Source organism: Cyprinus carpio, chromosome A15 (assembly GCF_018340385.1).
Source record: "Cyprinus carpio isolate SPL01 chromosome A15, ASM1834038v1, whole genome shotgun sequence".
Lineage (NCBI taxonomy): Eukaryota > Metazoa > Chordata > Actinopteri > Cypriniformes > Cyprinidae > Cyprinus > Cyprinus carpio.
The window spans coordinates 9090868-9118127 of NC_056586.1; the positions used below are offsets into that span (position 1 = coordinate 9090868).

At 36.2% G+C, this 27260-nt stretch overlaps 1 protein-coding gene across 1 annotated transcript; it reads left to right on the top strand.

The window, feature by feature from the left end:
• The first annotated feature begins 170 nt into the window (after positions 1 to 170).
• egln2 (egl-9 family hypoxia-inducible factor 2) lies at positions 171 to 25496 on the top strand. The gene is made up of 6 exons (XM_042770931.1): positions 171 to 326; positions 1050 to 2382; positions 18219 to 18338; positions 18441 to 18577; positions 20255 to 20322; positions 22195 to 25496. The coding sequence occupies exons 2-6, from the start codon at positions 1273 to 1275 to the stop codon at positions 22245 to 22247; spliced, it is 1488 nt and encodes a 495-aa protein (XP_042626865.1). The 5' UTR covers positions 171 to 326; positions 1050 to 1272; the 3' UTR covers positions 22248 to 25496.
• The last annotated feature ends 1764 nt before the right edge of the window (positions 25497 to 27260 follow it).

Sequence of the window (27260 nt, forward strand, 5' to 3'; positions counted from 1 at the left end):
GTTTACTAATCCTACTATGGGTAACACCAGGCTCGTTAATATTAATGAGGTGCCTTGATTGGACGCTTCAGGAGCATGCTACATTAATATTAATGAGCTAGGCCTTGGCTATAGTAGGGTGTGTAATTTCACCAGCCGCATAGTGTTTTATCAGATACGAAGCGTACTTACGCTTTGTTCACTAAGGATTGTAGGGACAGAAATCACAGTGTTGCCTGTGTTAAAACGTTGTTTTTAGTATTTTTTACCATCTGAAATGGGCGAGAGAACACTGGAAACTCTTTATAATCGCTGCTGGTCTTTTATAGTGGCTGTACCATATAAAGGTAAGTAGCTGCTGTAACTTAAGCCAATATTTCTATCCTCGTAGTTAAGATTTTGGTTTAACTTTATTAACAGACGCGTAATATTACCAGTTTACCATGATGCATAGTAGTTTACAAACAGCCTAAATATTTTAAGCAATATATCTTTAAATAATGGATTGGGTGCCCGATCATTCACTGGTTTAATTATGTTTTATTACACGTATATCGTTATTTTTTTGTTAAAATATATTTTAGAACGTTATGCATAAAGCTTTTGGCCTTCAAACTTTGTATATAAAAATATATGCATCTACAAATATATTTTATTGCACACATTTTATTAATATTTTATCCACAAGCCTATCTCATATTAATTCAGTATAGGCAAATTATTGTAATAGTTATCATTTTCAGTATATATATATATAGGCTACACGTATTTATTTATTTATTTTATTTTATTTTATGTATTTATTTATTTATTTTTTTTTTTTGATTAATCGTTTTATCATATGTAGGTTTATGACGGTCTGGACTTTGTTCTGAAGAAAAATGTATTTCTTTCAATATCAGCCAAAAGTTTATCATTATTATTATTATTATTATTTCATTACACTACATTTCATCTATATGACGTTATTAAATGTATAGAGAGTATGACTGGGCAGATTTATAATGTGCGTTAGTTTTAACTTGCCTATTAATGTTTTCGTGATTTAACCGATGTTACTCCGTCTTCAGACGCTCATAAACCCGTGTCCAGGAAATAAACAGCCATGGAAAATAGTTAATCGTTAATTCTGTAGTAAACCGAAGAAAAGGACCGTGTTTATGGTGTGCTGTGAAAGTTTAGTGAGGAGCTCCGTGATAACAGCGCCGCCAGGCAGGCATGAGCAGAGCCGATTCTGCAGAAAATGAGGATTGGACGTGAGCTACGTGCGCATCCAGGAGTAGACGACATGACATGGAGAGACTGCAAAACACGGACCTTTTAAACACACGCGGACGCGAGAGTATCTGTTCACCGCAAGAGAGAGTCACCAATGGCTGTTGTGAGTCTCAGGCGGTGAGTACAATGGTTCTGAACGCGACCACAGCAGAGGAGCTGCTGGCAGGACATGCGTCCAGATCTGGATCCGGGATCAAGCTTTTGAAGGAGTCCAAGAGCGGCTTGCCTTTGTATAATGGCGGAGGAGTGGTAACCCCTTCACCTACAGCAGAAGAAAGTTATCATGATGTGCCGGCGCAGATGCAAAGTGGGTGTTTACATCTAAATAGACCAGTGGAGACCCCCAATGGGGGCCTCACAGCTAATGGGGACAGGACTTTGGACAGGCCTTTGAAGAAGCCTTGTGGAGATGTGCGATTCAGACAACTCCTGCACCAGAGGAGAAAAGATGAGGAAAACAAAGACTTTGGGGCCCATGGTGGTTGTACCACAATGGGATCTGGCTCTAGCGGTTCTTCGGAAACGTCCCATGGACCGGACCCTCTGTATCCTCCGCTTGAATGCAAAAGGAGGAGGCTTGAAACGGACTCCGAAACAGACTCTAGTAAAAGCACACGGGCTGTTACGCCCCTCGTAACCAATTACCAACACAAAAACGGTGGCGTTCCCAGCACCATGTCATCCCCTGGTTGGGTCCATCACAATGGGCACAAAGTTGCAGTGAACCATGCATCCCCTGGCCAGGCCGAGGTGCGGTCCGCGCCGCCTGCGGTGGCCACCAGTGCAGGCTGGTCTCCAGAGCACATGGCTCAGCAGTACATAGTTCCTTGTATGAAGTTCTACGGCATTTGTGTTAAAGATGGCTTCCTGGGGGATCGACTGGGGAGTAAGGTTCTGGAAGAAGTGGAGACTCTAAATCACAGCGGGAAGTTCAGAGGAGGCCAGTTGGTCAGCCAAAAAAACATCCCATCTAAGAACATCCGTGGAGACCAGATAGCCTGGGTCGAAGGCAACGAGCCCGGCTGCGAGAACATTGGAAGCCTCATGGCTCACGTTGACGAGGCCGTCATGCGCAGTGCGGCCAATGGACAGCTGGGGAATTATGTCATAAATGGCCGCACCAAGGTGAGTGAGAGGCGATGAGGTGGCATATCTGTGCTTAAAAATTACTTTTAATTCTGTCTTCATTTACTCATGTTGCTCCAAAACTATAACTAACTTTCTTATACAAAAATATATACATAAATATATACATATACATACATGCATACATAAAATAAATATATATATATATATATATATATATATATATATATATATATATATATATATATATATATATATATATACACATAAATACATACATACATACATAAAATATATATATATATATAAAATTTCAGCTATTATTGCACATGAAAATAAAATATAGTTTATTTACTATTTAACTATGTTGGGTCACAATGAAAACTATCCGTAACCATAAATAACTAACCATAAAACAGGCTTTTCAGCAAACAATGGTATAAAACGCACATCTAAAATGTGACAAAGTGAAAGACCTAAAAAAAACATTCTTATTAAAGGGATAGTTCACCCCAATTTTTTTTTTTTATTTACTAACCCTAAGTTGTTCCAAACCTGAAAGAATTTCTCCCTTCTGTTGAACACAAAAGAAGATATTTTGAAGAATGTTGGTAACCGAACAGTTGCTGGTGGCCATTAACTTCCATGGTTTTTAGTAAGTCAGTGACTACTAATAGCAACTGTGGATACAAGCATTCTTCAAAATGTCTTCTCTGTTCAAAACAAAAAAAAGAACAACATGACTCATCATCATGAGTAAATGATGACAGAATTTCCATTAAGATCTAAAATCTTACCCGAATCGCATGGTTTTATTGTGTTGACAGGTTTATCTAACATCTGGTGCAAATTTAAGACGATTTTGTTTTGCTAACATGTGACTCAGATTTGTTTTTCTCATGACAGTGTGAACAGCACAAACCGAAACGGAATCTGATCTTTTCACTTCCGATTCAATTCTAGTTCGGATGCTAAATCCGTTACAGGTCACATGTTGTGCAATGCGGTCTGACCAGTCATATCGGAATTCATGTGACTTTTACGTCACTCTTGATCAACATTTGTCACGATTCTGCACTCATGAGAGTCAATTCAACGATTTTACATACCCAGAGTTATCAAGACAGTCGCAAATGGTAGTCAGTGGAAGTACAGTGCAGTGTCAGAACTCATAAGTATTACAGTGACAACTCTATATACAAGCAAAACATAAGGGCTCATATAAAAGTTTCAAAACTCTGCTCTCTTCTGTCATATCCTTGTCTTTATTTTTCATATTGCCTGCACAAAATTTCTGTCTTCTGCGGCAGAGCACACTATAAATAAACGCATAATCGCTTACTTTATGTCCTCTGTGTTTACTTCCATATGGCAGAGTGCTGCACAAGTGTTGCCAAGTCCACAGTTTTCCCGCAGAATTGGACTACTTTTTCACTGTTGCCGCGTTTTCAACTCGAACACGATAGGGCTAGTTTTGGACTAGTTTTGAGAACAAATTGTGTGGATCAGAACCATGATCTGTTCACACTGTAAATCTGATATTGGCCACATTTAAAACAACAGATGTGTACAGCTAGAACAAATCAGAATTCAGAACTAAGCACCAAGACTCACAACGTTAACAATACCCCGTCACACAAAAGATAGAAAATTAAATTCAATATCCAGTCATTTCAAAAGGAATCAATGGAATCTGAAATTTTGTTTAAGGATGAAGAAGTTCCCCACACAGGTTTCATATCAGGTTCACACAAATTCACTGCGTTGACCAACAGAAAGCTGCTTGATCTGAATCTCACTACACATTGATATCACCACACTATTGACAGTGGACAATTGACATCCTTTGAAGTACAAAATTTAGCTGTAAAGTCACACCTCGCTTTATAGTTTCAGACATCTAGCCAACATCTTTGTGTGACAACTTTTACCCTTTATTCACTGTTTCAGCTGATGCTAGTTTAGCATTACTTGAAGACACACTGTCACCAGCGGTGCAAAACTGCATTCAGGAAGTTGCGGTTGAGTGTATCAGACAAGATAGATATTGACTGTCTGTGTTATGTTTCTCACTGTTCCACTGTTCTCAACTACCAGTCTGAGAAATGCAGTCTTATCTGATCCCAGATCAGTGTTTCTCTGGCTTTGAAGACTCCTCTGTCAGTCTCTATCTTCAGCCCATATACAAACAACATATTCTTACTGCCACTAAAGTGCATTGCTTGCGTGTAAGGTGTGTGTGCGTGCTTGTATATACAGTATGCTCATTGTGCGCGTGAGACCGTATCAGAGCTTATCAGATAAAAATTGCAATAACAAACCCTGGATCTGAAAATGAGAATTAAATTTTTTGTCAGGTTGAAATATGATGGTAATTGAGACTTTCTGACATCGCAAACAGTTTAGAAAACAAGTTGCTCAGTTAGTGTGCGACTGAATGTCACAGACCCGTATGCGATCAAAGTGCCGCATCAGTCCTGTCAGCGCGCTGAAGTGTGTCAGCCCCTATGACGCAGGTCCAGTTATTTGAGCTTGCCAGTGTCCAGTGGTATGTTGTCTTCATGCTGTGGCACTTTCCATACACAAATTCAATTAGGTAGAGGAACACATGCATATTCTCAGTTCTATTGCAGCTTTTTCAAGTAATTTTGCTTTTTATGAATAAAGACTTGTATGTAGACTATTGGTCAAAAATGTGGAATAATTTGATTTTTAAAGTTTTTTTTGTAAATGTAAAGTTTCTAATGCTCACCAAGCTGGCATTTATTTAATGCAAAATACAGTAAAATGGCAATATTGCGGAATTTTATTAAAAATAACTGTTTGATATTTGAATTTATCCATGTGATGCAAAGCATGATCCTTCAGAAATCATTTTAATATGCCAATCATAATTTACTGCTCAAGAAACATTTCTTTTTATCAATGTTGAAAACAGCTGTGCTGATTAATATTTTTGAAGAAACCATGATACACTAACATTCAAAAGTGGTAAAAAAAATTTATAGAAATTATTTATTATATTCAACAAGGATGCATTAAATTAAATTAAGCAAAATAATATTATAAAAGTAACTACAGTTTTTTTGTTTACTTTCTATTCATCCAACAACAAAAAAAAAGGTTTCCACAATAATATTAAGCAGCAACAATGGTTTTCAAATATGAAAATAATAAGAATAATTTTTTAACAATTTAGCACTAATAAAAATGGATAATAACTGAGCACCAAATCAGCATACTAGAATGATTTCTGAAGAATCAAGTGGCACTGAAGAATGGAGTAATGATGCTGAAAATTCAGTTTTGCAGAAAAAAAATATATTTTAAAACGTTAAAATATAAAACAGTTAATTAAAATTATACAGTACTTCAGTTTTTATACTGTTATACTAGTTTTACTGTATTTTTGATCAAATTAATGCAGAGTGAGCATAAGAGACTTCTTTCAAAAACATGAATTATTCTTAATCTTAAATATTCTGACTACTAGTGTAGCTTCTATGCATTATTGAGTCTCTGTATCTGAATACGCAGTAATTTTTATAGCTGCGGGAGTGTTATGAATGCAAAGCCAGACTGCAGCTCAGGACCATGTGGATATTCCTGTTGTTATCACAGCCCGTCCATTGCTGTTGCCGTTAGAAACCTGATCTGGATGACCTTTTTATGAATCTCAGGATGGTGTCAGCATGTTCACTGCAGCTCTTTCATTAGAGTGATTGAGGGAGGAGAGGCATGAGTCTTCTGTTCAGTGGATCGGATCAGTCAGGCTGCAGTCGCTGTTCTCGCATCAGCCTTAATCTGCAGTGAATACATTTTGCTTTTACCTTACAGTATGCCACACTCGTGTAAGATTGAAGCTTGCGTGTGTAAATGATCAGAGGTTTGAGAAGAAGTCAGTGTTGATGTGTTTAGTCATACGTTTATGCCTGGAGGAAAAATCTCATACCGCAAACCTCGCAATGGGAAGAGGGCTTGATATTTAGTAGTTCTGCATCTTCTGATAATCAGTTAGTTTGTTGTTTATTTTGGTTGAATAGATTTTTATTTTTGGGTTGAACAGAGTATTTTTTTTTTTAATGCATCCAGTTTTTTTCCTCAAACACCTGCTTTCTGATCTCTTTTGGCTCTGAAAATCTTGGGTGTCCTTTTGGTAGGCTACGTGCCACGGAAGCTTAACATGCACTTTGTTCCTTTGTTTTAAAAGAGTCAAGTCAAGTCACCTTACGATAGTAGTGTGATACTATGATATTTCTTTAAAAACAGATTGTGGAGACTTTTAATCATCCACTCTCAAAAATCGTGATATCGTACACCACTACTTTAGGCCATGATTGCTATGATTGTCCATAAGGGTTAGGGCATAATAGCAGTCCCAGATATCCAACTCAAATGGGCCCACTGCATCCACTGATAGTTTTCTCCACGGCTCAGCAGGAAAAGGCACAGGCTGCAGTGGGGCTGGGTATATTTTTGCGGTTTTGTCTGACAGTTGACACAGTTGACAAGAGGAGATAACATGTGCAACCAAGTCATCCATCCTTGGCCACCAATATAGATCATGTAGCCTCTGCTTCGTGTGTACGATTCCCTGATGCCCCTCATGTGCAAGCATCACTAACCTAATATCCAGGGGTTCAGATGGCAGAGGAAGATGTGAGAGACAGTCGGCAGTGAAGTTATAACAGCACGCAATATGTGTTCTTGCGCAGTCCCCCTTTAGTAGTGGTTAGAGCCTGACGGTCTGTACGCAGTTTGAATGTTCGACCCTTCACGTATGTGCTCCATTTCTTGACCACCCAAACGCACACAAGCACCTCATTTACTACAGTCAAATATTTGCCTTCAGATGGAGGAAGTGTTTTTGACTCGAAGACCACTGTGCATTCAGAATTATCTGGATGTATTTGTGAGAAAATGGCCCCGAGGCCGTAATCAGACGCATCAGTCGAGACGAATGTAGGCAGGTCAGAGTTGTAAAGGCCAAAACAGGACTATTTACAAGTAACTCTTTGACCTCAGAGAAGTTCTGTGCTTCTTTCGACCAGGAGAACTCTGCGTCCTTTCACAAACAGGCACGTAATGGCTGAACCACAAATTCTGAATAAATTTACTGTACCAAGACAGCATGCTGAGGAATGAACGCAGCTTCACAGCATCTGTAGGAGGCGGGGCCTATAAAATTGCATACAGGTGTTGTTTGTCAGGCTTGATATCCTGCACAGTAACTGTGTGGCCTAGGAACTGTAAGCTGGTCTGCCTAAATTGTCATTTTGATGCATTAATTTTTAGTCCAGAATCCTGCAGACATTGCAGAACAGCTTTCAGGAAGGGCCCTGATTGTGTCATCTGTATTAGTGCCAAACTCACATTTGGAATCAAAGTCTCTTAAAGCTGCAACGTAATGTAGGACTGATTCACTGGGGGCTTGAGTACATTTGTGAAATGCGTGTCTCTCCTCTACTATGTTGATTTTAGGGTTAAAGTCTGTAAGGCAGCAATCTCCGAGTCCAGTGTGTCACTTGTGTTGGGAAGAGTGAAGAAAATTAATTGCCCCTCAGTTCCAAGACAGTAAAGTAGAATTTCTAAATACCTAACACGTACTACGCACATGCATGACATCACCATATTCAAAGATTCACGCTTTGGGTGTTTACAGATTCACGCTTTGGGTGTTGCACTTTGACATGGAAACTATAATATACTTTATAGTTTCCAGTACTACCCCTTATACTATAATTAAAAAAAAAAATCACAACATCATCTAATCAAAGAAACTACAAAATAAAACCCAAGCACAATTTAATCTAATCAACTACAAAATAGTGTACAGTCAAACACTGATCTTTAATTGTGTATTTATGCTCAATAACTTAATAATATTTTAGGTCACATAAATCCCTTAAACACTGATCTTTAATTGTGTAAAGGTCACAATCTTCATTCTAGCAGCTAATTCATTGTCTACATGTTTGTTTAGGTTTTGATATCAAAACCGGATAAAGCCCAAGTGATGTTAAAAATGCATGTAAACACAGTTTACTTGAATTGTCGGGTGTTTATCAAGAGCTGATGGTTATCAGTGTGTTGCTGTTTATTTGAACGTCACATTGTCTGCTGTTTTCATTCTCATTAATTAGTTGTTGAAAGCCTAATATTTAGGTAATTTTGGAGTGTTATTAGCACTATTTGATTATAGAAATTTGTTGAACCGGTTAAATCAAGGCTATATAAATTGTCTCAGAGATTAAAGAATATTTCAATGATAAAGCCACATCAGAATAGTTCCCATTGCATCAGAATGGCTCTGGTCTCACATCTCTGTTTCTCTGAGGCCATGTAACTCCCTCGGTTTCTCTCCAGTGCGCTGATTGTCCTTGATCAACCCTCCCATTAGTTCTCTTTTTCCTCTCCGTCTCCTCTCCCTAGCCTTATCAGACCCTTTACCTTTTAGCCAGCCAAAATATTTCTCACCGTTACCCTGGAAACAAGACACGTAGCACGTTGCATGCTGCATGAGAATGAGTGTGGGTGCCCATGCCCACCTTCCTTTCTCTCTAATCCAGTGCTTTCAGAGAAAGACCCTGGTTTCGTTCTAGTATGCATAGAAACAATTTGATTTTGGGAAGACGTGGCAGGGGAAAGAATAAAAAGGAGGGAACAGTGAGTACCAGCATCAGCCACATGGCAGACCTCACATGCCCCTCCCAGAGAGAGGAACCAGCCAAACAAAACATCACACGCATTACTTTATTTGCATTCATCCATTTAATATGTAATAGCATAAGATCCGAGTCAGAAATTAATGTATCAAATTAATGTTGATATATTTTGGTGACAGCTGACTTCCATAATTTCCTTCCAAAATACTCAAAAATGTATATAAAAAAGTAATGTTAGAGATATTGTTGGTTTAATCTTGTAGGTAATAATGGAGTAGTTTTTTTCCATTATTTGATTCAGTTGAAAGAAAAAAGATGACCTCATTGAGGTTAAAAAAAAATGTTCTTGAAAACTCCACTCCATGTCTGCGACTGTATGAGATGGTTAGACTGATTCCAAACTATTGTCTTACTCTGTAGACTCAGATCATATGAAATATGACATGTTTGTAATTTTATTAAGATACTTAGTCTTTTGCAGGGATAATTACATTAGATTATACAATAGTAGAAAGGTGTAGAGAGGAAATCATGTATCAGCATCTTATCAACACTTCAGCTCAGTCTTTTCCTCTGCAGTGAAGTTTGGGGGTTCGGTGGAAGTGAATGGGAGAAAGTTCTGACTGGACAATATTCCAACATTTCCAACCACAACCCAGTGACATAGATGGAAATATTTTGGAAATTGTGGGTTCCAGATGAAGCCAGTGGTTTCTAAAAATGGCATGTGCATAATAATCAGAATTTGTTCATATTTTGATTACGTAAGCAATCATGTAAACCCATTAACTAAATTAATATTCCAGTTTCTAGAATTCTGAATATGAAACATCCCATAATAATCCACCAAAAATAACACTGTTAAAAAAAAACAAAAAAAATAATCCAAAAAAAATTAAAATATTAAAAAAAGTACACTTTAGCATACTTTTAAAAAAGTTAATATATTTTAAAAGAATATACATACGTGTGAACTGAACATAATATTTTCAGAAACCTTATTGCATGTTAATTGCATAAATTAAACTTTCTATAAAAAGCAATTAGCTGAACTTCTTTAACTGGCATAAGTAGGACTCAAGTTCATAATTACTTCTATTGTCTATGGTTAAAGTGTACTGCTCAAGGTACTGACAAGCATTTATGATGAACTAAAATATACTTTAATGTAATTTCTGTTTAAATCTGCATGCCATGTATTTAAATACATATGTAATTAGTTACACATATGCAATGATGATGTTGAAACGTATTATCTACAAATATAGTTGTTTTAAAAAAATCTATTTTTGATTTGAACATCAAACAAAAAACAACAAAACACACTACACAATCACTAGGTTAAACATACTCTACACATGTACAAAAATTATTCTGGGCCATATTAAATATAAAAAGATATTAAAGGAACTCTTTTTCCATGGCAAGCAGGATGAATTTGTAAATCATTCATAAAAAAATGTTTTGTAATTTCTTACATTTTTGTGGAACAATTTAAGCAAGCATCATAAATGAGAGACATAAATGATGCATGTTATTTATTTAATTTTAAGTTACAAAACTAATAAGGTGTGGTATAAAAATGGCTAAAAAATAAAATAAAATAAAGAATAAAAATTGCAGCTAATTAAACGTTAATTACATGGTTTACATAGAAACATTCCTTTAAAAATAAAAAATAAAATAAAATAATCAGAATATGGACCTGAATCAGATAAGGACGTGCATGTAAATGTAAATTAGTTCAAAGGTAAATTCCAGTTTTTTTTTTTCTTCTACTCTGAATTTGTTTTTGTAGTCCTGATGTCTCTCTGTCTCTCTGTGTGTGAGTGTGTGTGTGTCCTTATCTAACCCTTATGTCCTACTTATCCTGTGCACTCTCATCAGGTTAACACTCTTTTATCTCAGCACAGCCTGTGCTCAATATCTACCCGACTATCAAGGCTTGAAAGGTTCTTACATGATCAAAACAATGTTGTTTTAAGGAACTGAGAATGTTAACCATAAAACAACCAAAGAATATCACATAGCTCATTAATGACATCATCACAGCATCGCTTTATATTCGAAAGACTATTTGTCATGGATTATCTTGCACTGTGTGTCCACTTTGCTACCCACTTTCGTTTTTGTTCTTTCTAATTGGTTAATTGAGCTTTTCTCCGCTCAGTCGCACAATATCTGTTCAGTTTGGGTGTCATAGTTGGCTTCCTGTGAAACCCTTCGGTCTGCCAAAGAAGGTCATGTCCTCTAATCTAGTTATGAGAGAAGCCAAGTAAAAATCCAGTCAAAGCAGCTCCAGACTGTTATCTGTGCTCATCAGATTTAAAAACTTATTTAGAAATGTGTAATCTGATAAATAAGCCACACTTTTGCTGATCAGCTTGGCATACGTATGAGTTTTTAAAAATTTAAATATATTAAATAACAGTAGTTAACATGAAAAAAAAAAAAACTATTAAGCATTTATTAATCTTAGTTAATGTTTCTCCAACATTTACTAATACATAATTAAAATCAAAAGTTGTACCTTGTAATATTATTTAATGCATCTGAGCTAACATGAACCAACAATGAATGGCTGAATTTTTATTAACTTATGTTACCAAAGATTAATATTGTAATACTGTAACAAATGTTTTTATCATTGTAAGTTAATACTAGTTAATTCAGTTACTAATGCCGCGCTTTAAGCGGATACATGATACATTTCATGACATAATAACAGTAATATTTTGAAAATTATCCAAATAAATGGTGGTTGAAATCACAATGCTGCATGAACTCAACCAATCAGCATGTTCAGCGCTCAAGTCCCGCCCCCGAAAGTTCTGGACCTTTGAAAAAGTACTACCTCGCAAGCAGGGACTTTCTGAGGGGGAATTTTTTTACTTTATTTAGATCCTGGTTCCTGTGGTGGAAACACACCAAGTACCAGCCCAAAGTCCCTAGTTCCTGGGTAAAGTTCCAGGGGTGGAAACGGGGCTTAAAGGGATAGTTCACCCAAAAATGAAAATTATGTCATTAATGACATGTCGTTCCAAACCCGTGAGACCTCCGTTCATCTTCGGAACACAGTATAAGATATTTTAGATTTAGTCCGAGAGCTTTCTGTCCCTCCATTGAGAATGTATGTACGGTATACTGTCCACGTCCAGAAAGGTAATAAAAAACATCTTCAAAGTAGTCCATGTGACATCAGAGGGTCCGTTAGAATTTTTTGAAGCATCGAAAATACATTTTGGTCCAAAAATATCAAAAACTACGACTTTATTCAGCATTGACTTCTCTCCCGGGTCTGTTATGAGCGCGTTCACAACACTGCAGTTTAGTGATATCCGGTTCGCGAACGAATCACTCGATGTAACCGGATCTTCTTGAACCAGTTCACCAAATCGAACTGAATCGTTTGAAACGGTTTGCGTCAACAATAAGCATTAATCCACAAATGACTTAAGCTGTTAACTTTTTAACATGGCTGACACTCCCTCTGAGTTCAAATAAACCAATATCCCGGAGTAATTCATTTACTCAAACAGTACACTGACAGAACTGCTGTGAAGAGAGAATTGAAGATGAACACGAGCCGAGCCAGATAACGAACGAAACATTGACTCGTTCTCGAGTCAAGAACCGGTTGCATCGGTTTTTCGGATCACCGGTAGTGATGGGAAGTTCTGTTCTTTTCCGCGAACCCGGTTCTTTCGGACAGTTTGATTCAATAAACCGGTTGCAGAAAAACGGATCACCAGTTCTTTTGCGCTCGACGTAATGACTTCATTGGCGATGATTGCCCTTGATTCAAGCCTTCGATTTACCCACACTCATAACATTAGCACAGAATCAGTTCAGAATCAATCACCAAAAGAACCAGTTCGGTTCAGACGCGCTGTGTGTCAGTCTGCTTCACGCATGCGCAGTATCATCAGCTCCTCGGTTCTCGAACTGGACGCGTCCGACAGAAACGGTTCTTGACTCGAGAACGAGTCAATGTTCATTCGTTATCTGGCTCTGTTCAGTCAGTGTACTGTTTGAGTAAATGAATTACTCCGGGATATTGGTTTATTTGAACTCAGAGGGAGTGTCAGCCACATTAAAAAAGTTAACAGCTTAAGTCATTTGTGGATTAATGCTTATTGTTGACGCGAAACCGTTTCAAACGATTCAGTTCGATTTGGTGAACTGGTTCAAGAAGATCTGGTTACATCGAGTGATTAGTTTCGCGAACCGGATATCACTAAACTGCAGTGCTGTGAACGCGCTCATAACAGACCCGGGAGAGAAGTCAATGCTGAATAAAGTCGTAGTTTTTGATATTTTTTGGACCAAAATGTATTTTCGATGCTTCAAAAAATTCTAACGGACCCTCTGATGTCACATGGACTACTTTGAAGATGTTTTTATTACCTTTCTGGACGTGGACAGTATACCGTACATACATTCTCAATGGAGGGACAGAAAGCTCTCGGACTAAATCTAAAATATCTTATACTGTGTTCCGAAGATGAACGGAGGTCTCACGGGTTTGGAACGACATGAGGGTGAGTCATTAATGACAAAATTTTCATTTTTGGGTGAACTATCCCTTTGATGTTGACTAATGGGGCCCTATTGTAAAGTAAAGATTTTTTTTTTTGAAGAGTCTAACCTTGGTTTTAATGCATTATGTTGACAGACAGTGAAAGATGTGCTTATTTGGTTGGCAATGTTAGTTTAAAGGAGTCATACTCAGCATAATCATGTGGGCGATTTTGGTTTAGCGATGAAGTCTAGAGATAGATTGAACTTTGACCATTGCACTGCATCCCCTGCCACTTTTTTTTTTTTTTTTTTTTTTGTAGCAGTACGTGTGTGTATATATATACACACAGTGGTGTGAAAAATTGTTTGCCCCCCTCCTGATTTCTTATTTATTTGCATGTTTGTCACACTTTAATGTTTCAGATCATCAAACAAATTTAAATATTAGTAAAAGATAGCACAATTGAACAGAACATGCAGTTTTTAAATTAAGGTTTTTATTATTAAGGGAAAACAAAATTCAAAACTACATGGCCCTGTGTAAACCTAATAACTGGTTGGGCCACCCTTAGCAGCAACAACTACAATCAAGCATTTGAGATAACTTGCAATGTTGTGGAGGAATGTTGGTCCACTCATCTATTCAGAATTGTTGTAAATCAGCGACATAGGAGGGTTTTTGGGCATGAACCGCCTTTTTAAGGTCATGCCACAGCATCTCAATAGAGGATTCAGGTCAGGACTTTGACTAGGCCACTCCAAAGTCTTCATTTTGTTTTTCTTCAGCCATTCAGAGGTGGACTTGCTGGTGTGTTTTGGATCATTGTCCTGCTGCAGAACCTAAGTTCGCTTCAGCTTGAGGTCACAAACAGATGGCCGGACATTCTCCTTCAGGATTTTTTGGTAAACAGCAGAATTCATGGTTTTATTTATCACAGCAATCCTTCCAGGTCCTGAAGCAGCAAAACAGCCCAAGACCCTCACACTACCACCACCATATTTTACTGTTGGTATGATGTTGTTTTTCTGAAATGCGGTGTTACTTTTACACCAGACATAATGGGACACACACCTTCCAAAAAGTTAAGTCTCATCAGTCCACAGAGTATTTTCCCAAGTCTTGGGGATCATCAAGAAGTTTTCTGGCAAAACTGAGATGAGCTCAGCAGCGGTTTTCATCTTGGAACTCTGCCATGCAGACCATTTTTGCCCAGTCTCTTTCTTATGGTGGATTCTACTTCACTTTGTCAGGCAGGTCCTATTCAAGGGATTTCTTGATTGTGAACAGGTGTGGCAGTAATCAGGCCTGGGCTACAGAAATTGAACTCAGGTGTGATAAACCACCGGGTGGGGTGGGGGGCATATATATATATATATATATATATATATATATATATATATATATATATAGATATATATATATATATATATATAAATATATATATATATATATTGAAATGTATTACCGATAAAATGCAACATTTTGCAAATTCTTGGAAATTTTCTATGGTATTCTATGGAAGATTTAAGTATAATCACCAAAAATTCTAGAACATTATTTGAATGAATAGATATGAATGGTTTAAAATAAGCTTTTCAGTTTTGCCCAAAGTTAAAGGGATTGTTCACGCGAACACTTATAATTTCTGTCATAATAACAAACCGTTCTGTCCTCCACTGCTGTTTGATGTTCTTTCTTATGTGAAACACAAAAGAAGACTTTTAGAGTGTTAACTTGTACATGTCAATGCAAAGGTCGCTAAAACTGTGGTTGCCAACATTCTTGAAAATATCTTCTTTTATGTTCCACAGAAGAATGAAAGTCAAACAGGTTTGGAACGACATGAGAGTCAGTAAATGATAACAGTATTTCCATTTTGGGTGGACTGTCCCTTTAAGAAAATAGTGCACAATCACATCTGTTGATCTTCAAACAAACCTTTTGCTGGAGCGCATACTGGCTGTGAAAGAGAGGTGGGCTGAACGTGCCACTGTCATGTGCTGTCATGCTCATGTGCTGCCGTTTAACCCATGTGACACATGTTACCACTATGCTGTGCTCCAGTGATAAAGGCTGAGATAAGGGTTAGGAGAGTTTCTCTCTGGGGCTTGATAAAGTGCTGACCATATCGCAGAGCCGCAGCTAACAGAGCACCCTGATGGCTCACATTCCTGCCGAAACAGACCCCTTTTAACATCTCCACCATCATCCAGCACAGGAATGCCTCATATCAGCCAGAGCAGAAACCGTGCCAAAACTGAACTCTATGCCAAGCCATATGCTGTTGGTGGTTTGTTGACCCTTTTTTCCCCCGAACATTTATTCTCTTTCAATAAAGGTATGAGACAAAAAAAATATTCATGCAAGAAAATGTCATACAGATTGGCTGCAGAGTGTGACAAAGGGGAAGTCTTGGCCTAATGGTTAGAGAGTTTGACTCCTAACCCTAACGGTTCGAGTCTCGGGCCTGCAATACCACGACTGAGGTGCCCTTGAGCAAGGCATCGAACCCCCAACTGCTCCCTGGGCGCCGCAGCATAAATGGCTGCCCACTGCTCCGGGTGTGTGTTCACGGTGTGTGTGTGTTCACTGCTGTATGTGTGCACTTTGGATGGGTTAAATGCAGAACATGAATTCTAAGCATGGGTCACCATACTTGGCTGTATGTCACGTCACTTTCACTTTCACACTTTCTCAAAGAGGCAACACCCCGACTCAACATTTATACCTTCATCAAATCCGGATGCTTTGATCTCATCCAATCATAATGCACATTCAACATATATGTCCATTTAAGGTGTCTAACTATGCCCTCCAGATGCATTTTCTAAGAAGCCAGGGCCTCTAAAAAGCTGACATAACATTTTCCTGTCTCACACCTCGATTTCCTGTTCTATCTCATCTCATGACAAACTTAAGCACATTAATTAGACATTCAGTAAAGAAAGAACACTCATTAGTAGAGTAAAGCAAATAAAACTACTAATTATATGAATAAAAAATGAAATTTCCTCCACACAGTCAAAAGAGGATAGGAAGAGATTGGGGGTGTAGATCTGGAAATCCAAATTCAAAGTGATGTTGCCCATATGAGCAACAAGCATAAATTATCCACTGTAAAAAAAAATAAAAAAAAAAAAAAATACTAACAAAAAAAGAAAAAAAAAAAAAAAAAAAAAAATAAAAACAATACAAAGAATGTTTTTTATAATAAATCTAAATAAAGTCTTATTTATATAAACTACCGTTCAAAAGTTTGTGGTCCGTATGATTTTTTTTTAATGCTTTTGAAAGAATGTTTGTTGCGTATGTTTATGAAATCTCCATTTATTTGATCAAAATTAAAGTGAAAATAAAGTATTATGAAATATTATTACAATTCAAAATAACTGTTTTCTTTAAAACAGTATATAACAATATAAATGATACTTGAAAATTAATGAATTATATTTATAATATATAATAAATGGTAATATTTTTAAAATTAATAAATTATAATATATTTTAAAATATACTTTATTCCTGCGATAATTTATTCCTGAATTTTCAGCATTGTCATGATCCTTCAGAAATCATTCTGATATACTGATTTGGTGCTCAAGATTAATTTCTTCTTATCGTTATTTAAAAAAAAAAAAAAGAGAGAAAATCTTATTTTTGAACAGTAGTGTAAATCAAAGTAAAAATTTAATGACAAACTTTAAAGTGGTGTAACCATTAATATATATAAAGTTAAAAGTTGTTTATTTATTTAAATAATCATTTGTAACATTTTTTTAAATAACATGTTTTGTTTTATGTATTTATTTAATATATAATTGATGTATTTACTTTTATAACATTTGACAAAAAAAAAGTTTTAAGTTATTTTGTTTTAGAAGCTATAATAAAAGTAGGCTACTACTCAGGTTTTATAATTTTATTCTATTAATAAAGCTTTTTTTTTTTGTTACAAAATCATTTTAATTCAATACTTGGGGAAAAAAGTGTATTTAAGTATCTTAGATTGAATGGATTTTATTTTTTTTTTTTTTAAAGAGATCTAGACACAAAACCAGCAGGGTTAATCATTGACCCTAACAGAAATGTTTATTTCAAGCTGTCACGCGTCTGTTATGAAAGAACCTTGTGTATATTATTTCACCTTACCATGAGCGTTTGTTCGGCATGTCATTTATCATATCAAAGTATTAGGTCAGATCTGGATGAGACAAAGGCTTGTGGTCATAAACCCTCATAAACAGCACTAGACAAAAATACCCTACAAAATGCCATAAGACATACTCTACCATACAGCACGTACTATTTTGAAGCTTGAGAATGTGTGACCTTTGGCAGGTGCCACAGAAAAGCTTCATCATTCTGACACCAAAACGAGCTGTTAATCTCTTAAAAGGCCAGAAGACTAAAATAATAAAGCACCTAGTGTTGTCTGGACTTCAGTACCAGGTTGATACTTAAATGTACGATACTTAAAACCTTTTTACTTCATTTAAAACCCTTTTGTTTTGGTACAGTTATTACTTGAGATGTGAATAGGTGTTCCTGCAGTGTTTAGCACATTAGCATAATATGGCCATAGCAGCCAAAACAGATTTTAATATCTGGCCCTTCATGAACAATGTCACAAAATGTCTTAATTTAAGTTGTTAATCATCCTAAAACCTCCCTCTCTTCTGTACAACCAGGCCATGGTTGCATGTTATCCTGGAAACGGAGCAGGATATGTGCGGCATGTGGACAATCCGAACGGCGACGGACGGTGCATAACCTGCATCTACTATCTGAACAAGGACTGGGATGCCAAGGTTTGCCGTGACCCTGCGTTTACTCTTACTGTTACTTGATTAGTGAGGAGGGGAGTCGTCTCTTATCCATTTCTACCATTTGTTTTTGATCTGTTTATCCAGGTTCATGGAGGTTTATTGCAGATCTTCCCTGAAGGTCGTAATGTTGTAGCCAACATCGAGCCTTTCTTTGACCGTCTGCTCATTTTCTGGTCCGATCGCCGGAACCCACATGAGGTGAAACCAGCTTTTGCCACTCGGTGAGTCCTCACACTGTGTTTACAGTACTACAGTCACTCACATGGAGCCAGGGTGCTCCAAAAATACATTACAAAAATGCAATTCATACATACAATGCAGTGATATTGAAGTATTATTTATGCACTGTATTTAATCATATGTTTTAGATTTAAATATATCAATATTATGAATAACCTTTTATTTTTATATTTCTGGTTTTAATAAAAAATTTAGTATTAGCTTTTGTTTATTGTAGTTTGTTTTATATTTTTTATTACTATTATATTTAGTATTTTTTTTATTCAGTTTTAATAATGTTAGTATTGAAACTTATGTCAGTTAATTGGCAACCTTTTTAAGTTGTTCATTTTTTTATTTATTTATTTTATTTTATTATTATTTATTATTAATTATTATTATTATTTACAATTTAAAAAAAGATTAATAATGGTTTAAGTTAGTTTTAGCTAACAACAACAACAACAACAACACTAGTACAATGACTTGAACACACCTCTTCTGTGATTATCATATTTTTAATTTATGAATTAAAATTCATATTTTGGAGGATTAAATAGAGAATGTCAGGGTGGTACAATGACTTTCTGTGTATCTATATCATCTATATTGTAATATTTCTATTTAATTTAGTTTATTTTTATTTCAATTTTAGTACTTTAGTACTTTTTTTCAGTTAGTTGCCATTTTTTGATTATGTTTTTCATCTAATATTTATATTTAAAAATGATTAATAATGGTTTTAGTTTCAATTTATGATAACAATGCTGTTACTATGCCTGGAACGCACCTCTTCTGTGTTGATCATATTTGTAATGTATGATTTAAAATAAAATATTTATTTTGGAGAATTACATAATAATGCCAGGGTGGTGCAACTATCCTTATTTCATAATGAAAGTCTCAGTAAAATAATGAAATTCTTAATAATAAAAACTCAGCATAATCCTTTATTATTATTATTATTATTTTTTTTTTATTTAAACAACAAAAAAGAAATTCAGTTTTTATGAAAGGGAAATGTTATTTCAGGCTGTTTAATGTCATGTGGTAAAAACTGCAGTCCTACAGTTCTCATAACCTCTCATCTATTGGATGTTGATCTGTTCAAACACACACACACACACACACGCGTGCACTCATCTGACCTCATCCACCGCCATTGTTCTCACACCGCTGCAAATACTACGGTTTAATTTGATCCTGCTCTTTAAATGCCGCACCTGCAGCTGCTCTTCCTCAGGAAGAGGGTCTGTGTTAAAATGAGTTAGATGAAATAAATTAAACGCTGTATTTTTGGCTCATCCCTTCCTAGTAAAACAATCAAAAGAACTTCTTGCCGTTTACTTTTTACATTACATTCTACATTTAGGATGAGGGTCATGGTGTATCAACCCCCATCACAGCTGGGGGGCGAGGTGGGGCACAGGAAGTGCGTGCTTCCTGCTTGCAAGAGGCCGTCATTTTAGTTTGTGTGCTCGTGCCGGTAGGAGAGAGCCAGGAATAAACAAACGAGTCGCTTTACTAGCATTAACCCTTTCTGTGCTTTATCCACACAATGATCCACCAGAATCTACACATCTCAGACTCCATATCACAGTTCCTAAACCACTGCCTTGGGTTCATCAGATCCATATATGATCATCATACTGTCTGATTGAATGAATCTCTTCCCACAGCTACGCCATCACTGTTTGGTACTTTGATGCAAAGGAGCGAGCTGAAGCTAAGGAGAAGTACAGACTGGGTGAGTTTCATACCTCTTAAAAGAAACATGTGGCTTAGGCTGTTTTCTCACTACATGTTTTCAGTTTGCCTTAAAGGGTTACTCCACCCCAAAATTAAAATTGTATCATTAATCACTTGCCTCCATGTCGTTCCAAACCCGTAAAAGCTTCGTTCATCTTCGGAACACAATTTAAGATATTTTGGATGTAAACCGGGAGGCTTGTGACTGTCCCACAGACTGCCAAGTAAATAGCACTGTCAAGGTCCAGAAAAGTATGAAAGACATCATCAGAATAGTCCATCTGCCATCAATGATTCAATTGTATTTTTATGAAAATACTTTTTGTATGTGAAGAAAACAAAAGCCGTATTTCCACCCCTGGAACTTTACCCAGGAACTAGGGACTTTGGGGTGGTACTTGGTGTGTTTCCACCACAGGAACCAGGATCTAAATAAAGCAAAAAAATTCCCCCTCAGAAAGTCCCTGCTTGCGAGGTAGTACTTTTTCAAAGGTCCGGAACTTTCGGGGGCAGGACTTGAGCGCTAAACATGCTGATTGGTTGAGTTCACGCAGCATTGTGATTTGAACCAACATTTATTCGGATAATTTTCTAAATATTACTGTTATCGTGTTATGAAATGTAGTTTTAAAAGTATTTCAGGACAGAACGTAGTTGTTTAAAACTCAAATCTGCAGTTTATTTGTAAAGACAGTGCCCATTTAAAAATGTGTTTCACCGATTTCGGAGACGATCAGCTCCACGCGATCAGCGGAAGCTCAGAGCTTATGTATCCACCTAGAGCAGTCTCGACTCGGCTAGTCCTTCTGACATTTGCCGCTGGCTCTTTAGTGGTTAAACATTAAATATAATTTGTTTTGGGTAAATCTAACAGGTAATCTTTGCTCTTTATTCAATTTATCTATATGTTAAAATGAAAATAAAAAGAGACAATTCGTTTCATTGTAATGTAGGCTGTATATATACACATTTCCCTGAACTAAGTAGATTTCTGCGGCTATTGTTATGATTAAATGAAAACGAAAGGAGGCAGTGGTATTTGATATCCTATTTCATCTTACTGTAAATATACAGTGAGGAAACTTGCAGTAGCCAAGGCGAGCTGACTGATGTTATCAAGTACTGTGCTGTTTGCAGAATTACCGGACTTGCGTCGTTTCGTCCGCGGGAGATCACACTCCCGAGTCGAACTCACAAAGTCCGAACTACCGAGGATGCAAGTCCGAAATTTGCGTACTTTGTATTGAGAAACGAGCACATACCTACGTCACCAGACTATTTGCCTAATCTTCACGGTACTTTAGACCGCGGTGGAACTGCAGAAAGCAACAGGTCTGGGGGTGAAAAAGTTCCTGGGGAAAAAAGTTCCTGGTACAATTGTTCTGAGTAATTTTGGTGGAAACGCGGCAAAAAATAACGACTTTATTCAACAATTCGTCTCCTCTGTGTCTCTCCGCATCACCGTAGCACCATTTTGGAGAATATGAGCTGAACGCAAACAGCGTGTCAGCCGCGACACAAGGATACGTTTTCTATGTTTATTTACGCTTTGATTTGAATGAAAACAGAGCATCCGTGCAGCGTGGCTGACACAGAAGAGCGTACGCTGCTTGCGTTCAGTGGATATTCTCCAAAATGGTACAATGGTGATGCGGAGATATGCGGCTGTCATTAAACTTCTTTTCTTTAATGGATTTATTCAAACATTTCTGCTTCTGTCTGTTTTAATGTTAATATTATGCTGAGTAAGTTTTGACAGCTGGTTCTCAGTCTGTTAAAGTCTTTCTTTAGTTGGCTGCAAAATACTGAAGACTTGAATTTGCCTTCTTTCCATCATTTAATATCTTTTCTCTTTCTCTGTCCTTCACAGCTACAGGACAGAAAGGAGTTAAAGTGCCTGTCACTCAGAGCAGCAAGACCTGAATCTCAGTATTCGAGTGAACACTCAAGTGTGTCCTGGTTATGTGTATGGCGCCGCTTTCAAAGGAGATGCAAAAGGCCCAACAATCACGCCTCTTTCTCTGGCCTCAAACATCCAACAAAACGTTTGATTTGATTGGGACTGTCTTGAAATGGACAGCATAAACCGATATATCTCAGACTTGATGGTCATGACTCTGAAAGGCTAGCAGGATTGGCCAATTTTTCTACAGCAGAAACATCACAAACAGACATGCATTACTTTAGTATTTTGACGAATTACTGTATTTAATAAGAATTACAGTATCTAAAATCAGCCTACGCGTTACACCTCAGTGTGTAAGTGGGTAGATGAGATTTTCCAGTGGCCTTTGTCATATCCTGTTTAGCCCCATGAATGTGTAACCAGCTTAACACTGAGATCTGACTTACACCAAAGCTCAGCTAGATCATGAAACCTGACAAAATAACCAACATTCCCATTATACATGCATGCTTCAGTGGACACAATCCCTTACGATTGAGCCTGAGCCCTAGGAAACATTCAGGGTGAATTCATTCAGAAAAAAACAGCGCCCTCTGATGGCGTCAGTTTTCGCGCAATGCTTTGCTGCAGGAATTACGCAAATCCGGTAATGTGGAAAGCAAATTAGCTTGCCATGGTTTCTCAGTTTGCAGCAGACTTTAGGGCTGTTCACATGGGATGTATTTTTGCGCTGTTTTTTAATAGTTGTCTTTGCCAGTTCTTCACATCTCGGTGTATTTTCTCTGTGTAGTTTCGCTTCACGAGAGTTGCGCTTTTAAGATGCTGCGCTTTTAAGAATAAAAAAGTAATTTAACTTCAACTTAACATCCAGACTGTGTCCCCTGTGAACAGCCCGAACCTCAATTTGTTCTACTTCGCTTGGACTGTAAACTAATGCACCAATAATAAAATTATGGCCAATAATGAAAAGCAATAATTATTGTCTAATTATAAACCGATAACCGATAAATGGATATAAATATTACAATTCCATACTATTTTTTAATAATACATTTAAAACGTAAAACACTAAAAACTGAATTGAATCATTTTAAATGCTAAAAGTGAAATTTTGGTCTCACAACATCATATTGTACAGTATGAAATATGATTACATTTAACAGTTATCAAATTATTATTGTTTTTAAAGAATTTCAAGTGTTGCAGCAAAGAAAATGAAATATAAAAAATGCAGAAAATGAGCTGCACAAATAAATATCCAATATCGATTAATTAAACAATATCTAATATCGGCAGATACCCAATATGGCACCGATATATTATACATTCCTAACTGTAACTGTAGGTCTAAATTAGAGATTCATATATTTGAATTGCATGTAAAATTTCCACTTATTTGGATTACAGTTTTAACATAAACTAATAAACTTATTGGGATGCATATCTGTCAGTCATACATAAAATAAACACATAAGATTTATGTAACAGCACTTATAAACTGACTGTTTTAAAGATACAATAACCAGGTTTATATATTTTTCATGAATAAATCCAATTTCTTTCAATCTCATACATTTAAACTAACTAAATAGTTGCTTGTTCTAAATCTAGCCACGTTTTAACCATGTTAACCATACATTTTGACTGAATAAATATAATAGTTTTTGCAATGAACAGGTTTATGCTGATTCTAAGCAAATTAAATAAATGCATTTTCATAATATAATTGTTTTGATAAGATCAAATAGTTAATAATATAACTATGCAATGTGTTTTTTGTTTTACATGATTCTTCATGATTCATTTATGACTCACAAATATGCATCACACTACATTTATTAGTTTGTTTGTGTTAAAATTGCGTAAGCTTAATGAATGGAAATTTTATAGGTGTTTCAAATAAAATAAATCTTAAATTTATGCCTAAATGTTTTGCAGCATCGATGCCCTGCAGCAATCCATTCACCTGAATCAGCTCTTCAAAATGCTCCAGACTGCTCCATCTCTGTATATCAGCCCGATTTTAATACTCTTCATCATCATTTGATGAAATACTGCCTTTTAAATAAAATCCAGTTTACCTGCTTTCCATAGATGGCTACGATAAGTGCTATGGCCGCAATCCAGAACATTCTTCAGCCTCATTTGCATAGAAAAAAAGCTACATCTGCCCAGAAAATAGTGACAAGGACTAGCTGATTTCACCCCTAAGTTTTCAGGTCATAATTTACAGCTAGTTAGAATTTACAAATGTAACAAAACAGGGTGACCTTTTTTAATCTAGTGCATTAGGCCGATACTGCTGCATGCTATCTTGGCTTTAAAGGGTCTTTCTATAAAGATGCACTTACCTGAGAGCTGACAATCTCCTCCCTGCCTCAGAGAGGCGCTGTACAGCTAAATTGATCAATATGGGGCTCTCCTCAAATTATGGCAACAGTTCTTACAGGTGACCTGGAACATACAACAGCCTCATTCTATCAGGTGTCCACACAAGCACTACCCTTGTGCCTACATCTCCCAGAGGGCATTGCAAGTTCATCAGGTGCTTATAAGATGTCTATGTTCTGAATGGAACACTGTACACAACTTGTAAGTTTTAAAAAAAACAAGTATGTGACAGTTTCCAAAGCTAAATTTTAGTAGTATGTTAAATTGTCATCAAATGAACTCATCATCATGCCAACAACCTTTTTGCTTTTTTAATCAGGTTTGTGTAATAATGTCTCAAACTCTGAATAAATATATATATTTTAACATTTGTAAATATATTCAGATGCATCTGGCATTACTTCCCATTCATTCGTCTCTCTGGAAAAAGAAGGTCAGGCACAATGCATTGTGGGTGCTGTGGTCCATGCAGTGTGCTTTGGTCAAATACTGCACATTTTGGCCAAAGTTGTAGTAGGCCGTCCAGGTATTCCATGCAAACATTTGCATAGTATGCATGTACAGTATACATACTCTGTATTGCTGAAACCGTATGAGAGAAGTTTGCTATTCTGAACATAGTCACAATCTGAGAACAGCACAGAACAGATTTCCCAGCATACTGTTCTATTCTGTGCTTGAGTGCCATAGATGGCCAGAGAAGTGAGACAGTAAAGCACTTTATCATGTGTGATGTGTGAATGAGAAGCTATGGAAAGAAAATGCTTTGTGCCGTGTAACAGTATGAAACAGAATGAATCAACTGAGAACAAAAACATGTTTGCTTAAACTTTCTGAGTTTTGCAGTATTTAATTAAAATGTGTCCAATTTTGTACAGCTGACCACTGTGGTGTTTTTCTCTTTAGCTTTGATATAGCTATACAGTATTTACTTCATAATAACTCAGTTTCTTTTTAAATATTTGAATAGTAAGAATTATTGAATAAAAATGATAGTTAAATGTTAAAACAATATCTGTAAGTCAAAGACTAAAATAAAGCAAAAAAATAATTTAGATGTTGCCTTGGATAACAAATAAAGCTAAATAGAAATCTAAAAAAAGTGCATTATAACTGTTGAATTTTAGATTGAAGTTGCAAAAGTTTCTAATAATGAGTCTAATTATCTATTAAGGCCTATTTTTTATTCTAATAATATAAATGCAATATTTAGATTCAAACAAATTTAAAGTGGCTGATATTCTGATTTTCTAAAAGGTTTGTTTGCATTGCACGCTCATCAAAAATGTAAGTTCAGTATCCTGTTGATTATAATCAGCAGCCAGTCATTGGAACTGGGACTGACTGAGCATGACAATTTATTTGTGTCTGTATGTAAATATGAGAAGAAAAAAAATCAACATATCAGTCTTAGGCCACACATGTGAGCTACTAGTATTTGATCTTTAGTACACTGGCTTGATGAAGCTGAGAAGCAATTGATGTTGATAAGCAGTGATCTTTTCAAATAGGAAGCTGCTGCTAGATCAGCGTTGTCTTGCGTTCCTCAGCAGCAGGAGAGATATTAGTCCTGGAATGTGTTGACAAACAGGAAGTGTTTTTCCTTATCCGGTCCGAGCACTGATTGAGTGGAAGCTCCCGCTCATTCATCATCTCCACTGTTTGGGAATGCGTCCTTTGCTCTTGGATCTCTCTCAGATCATTGCAGCGGTTTGTTTAGTGCTCTCACACTGACCTCGAACTAAACCAGACTGAGCTGGCTTCACATGTACAACACAAACACAGGGTCACAACCACATTTGCCTCCAGATAAGAAAAACTAAATAGTATCTAAAACTATCATAGTATCAAAAAAACTCATATTTTTCAAATTATTTTATAATTATAAATATTTTACATTCCAAATAATAATACTTTTGGGTTTTTGCTCGCTTGCTATTTGCATATTAATTTGTCTAAAACATATTTTCTGGTCATTAAACATTATACCAGTGTATACACATTAAAATTAGTGTAAATATGTGTGTGTGTGTGTGTGTGTGTGTGTGTGTGTGTGTGTTTATATAAAAACACTTTCATTTTTAATTCTTAATCAAGTCTAGCCTTTGTTGACAGTAAAAATAAATATGAAAAATATTAGTACAATTAAAATTTAATAAGAATAATAAGAATCATTTTTTCAATGGTACAGTGTATCTGATATGGTCACTGTGAGTGCATTATGAATTACATTATTATTCGTGTTGCATTTATTAAGCATTTAATGAAACTATTATCACTGCTCTCCCCTGCTTATATATTAATAAACAAATAAATAAATAATGCAACCAATTAAATTCTATCATGAAATCCTAACGTTTATGTCCATGTTTTTGGCAACTACCATATTACATTCTCGCAGTACTTATTTATTTAAAATAATAATAATAATAAGATTTAAAGTCGTTTAGTATCTTCTCCTGCTGTCCTGTCCAATAAAAGTGCAAAAGCTTAATAAAAAAAAAAAAAAAAAAAAATATATATATATATATATATATATATATATATATATATATACGAAGAGTTAGATGCAAAAGCCTCTAAAAGCCATTTGAAAATTTCCTTTAAAATTAACTTTTTTATTCGGCTGCTGTGTTTAT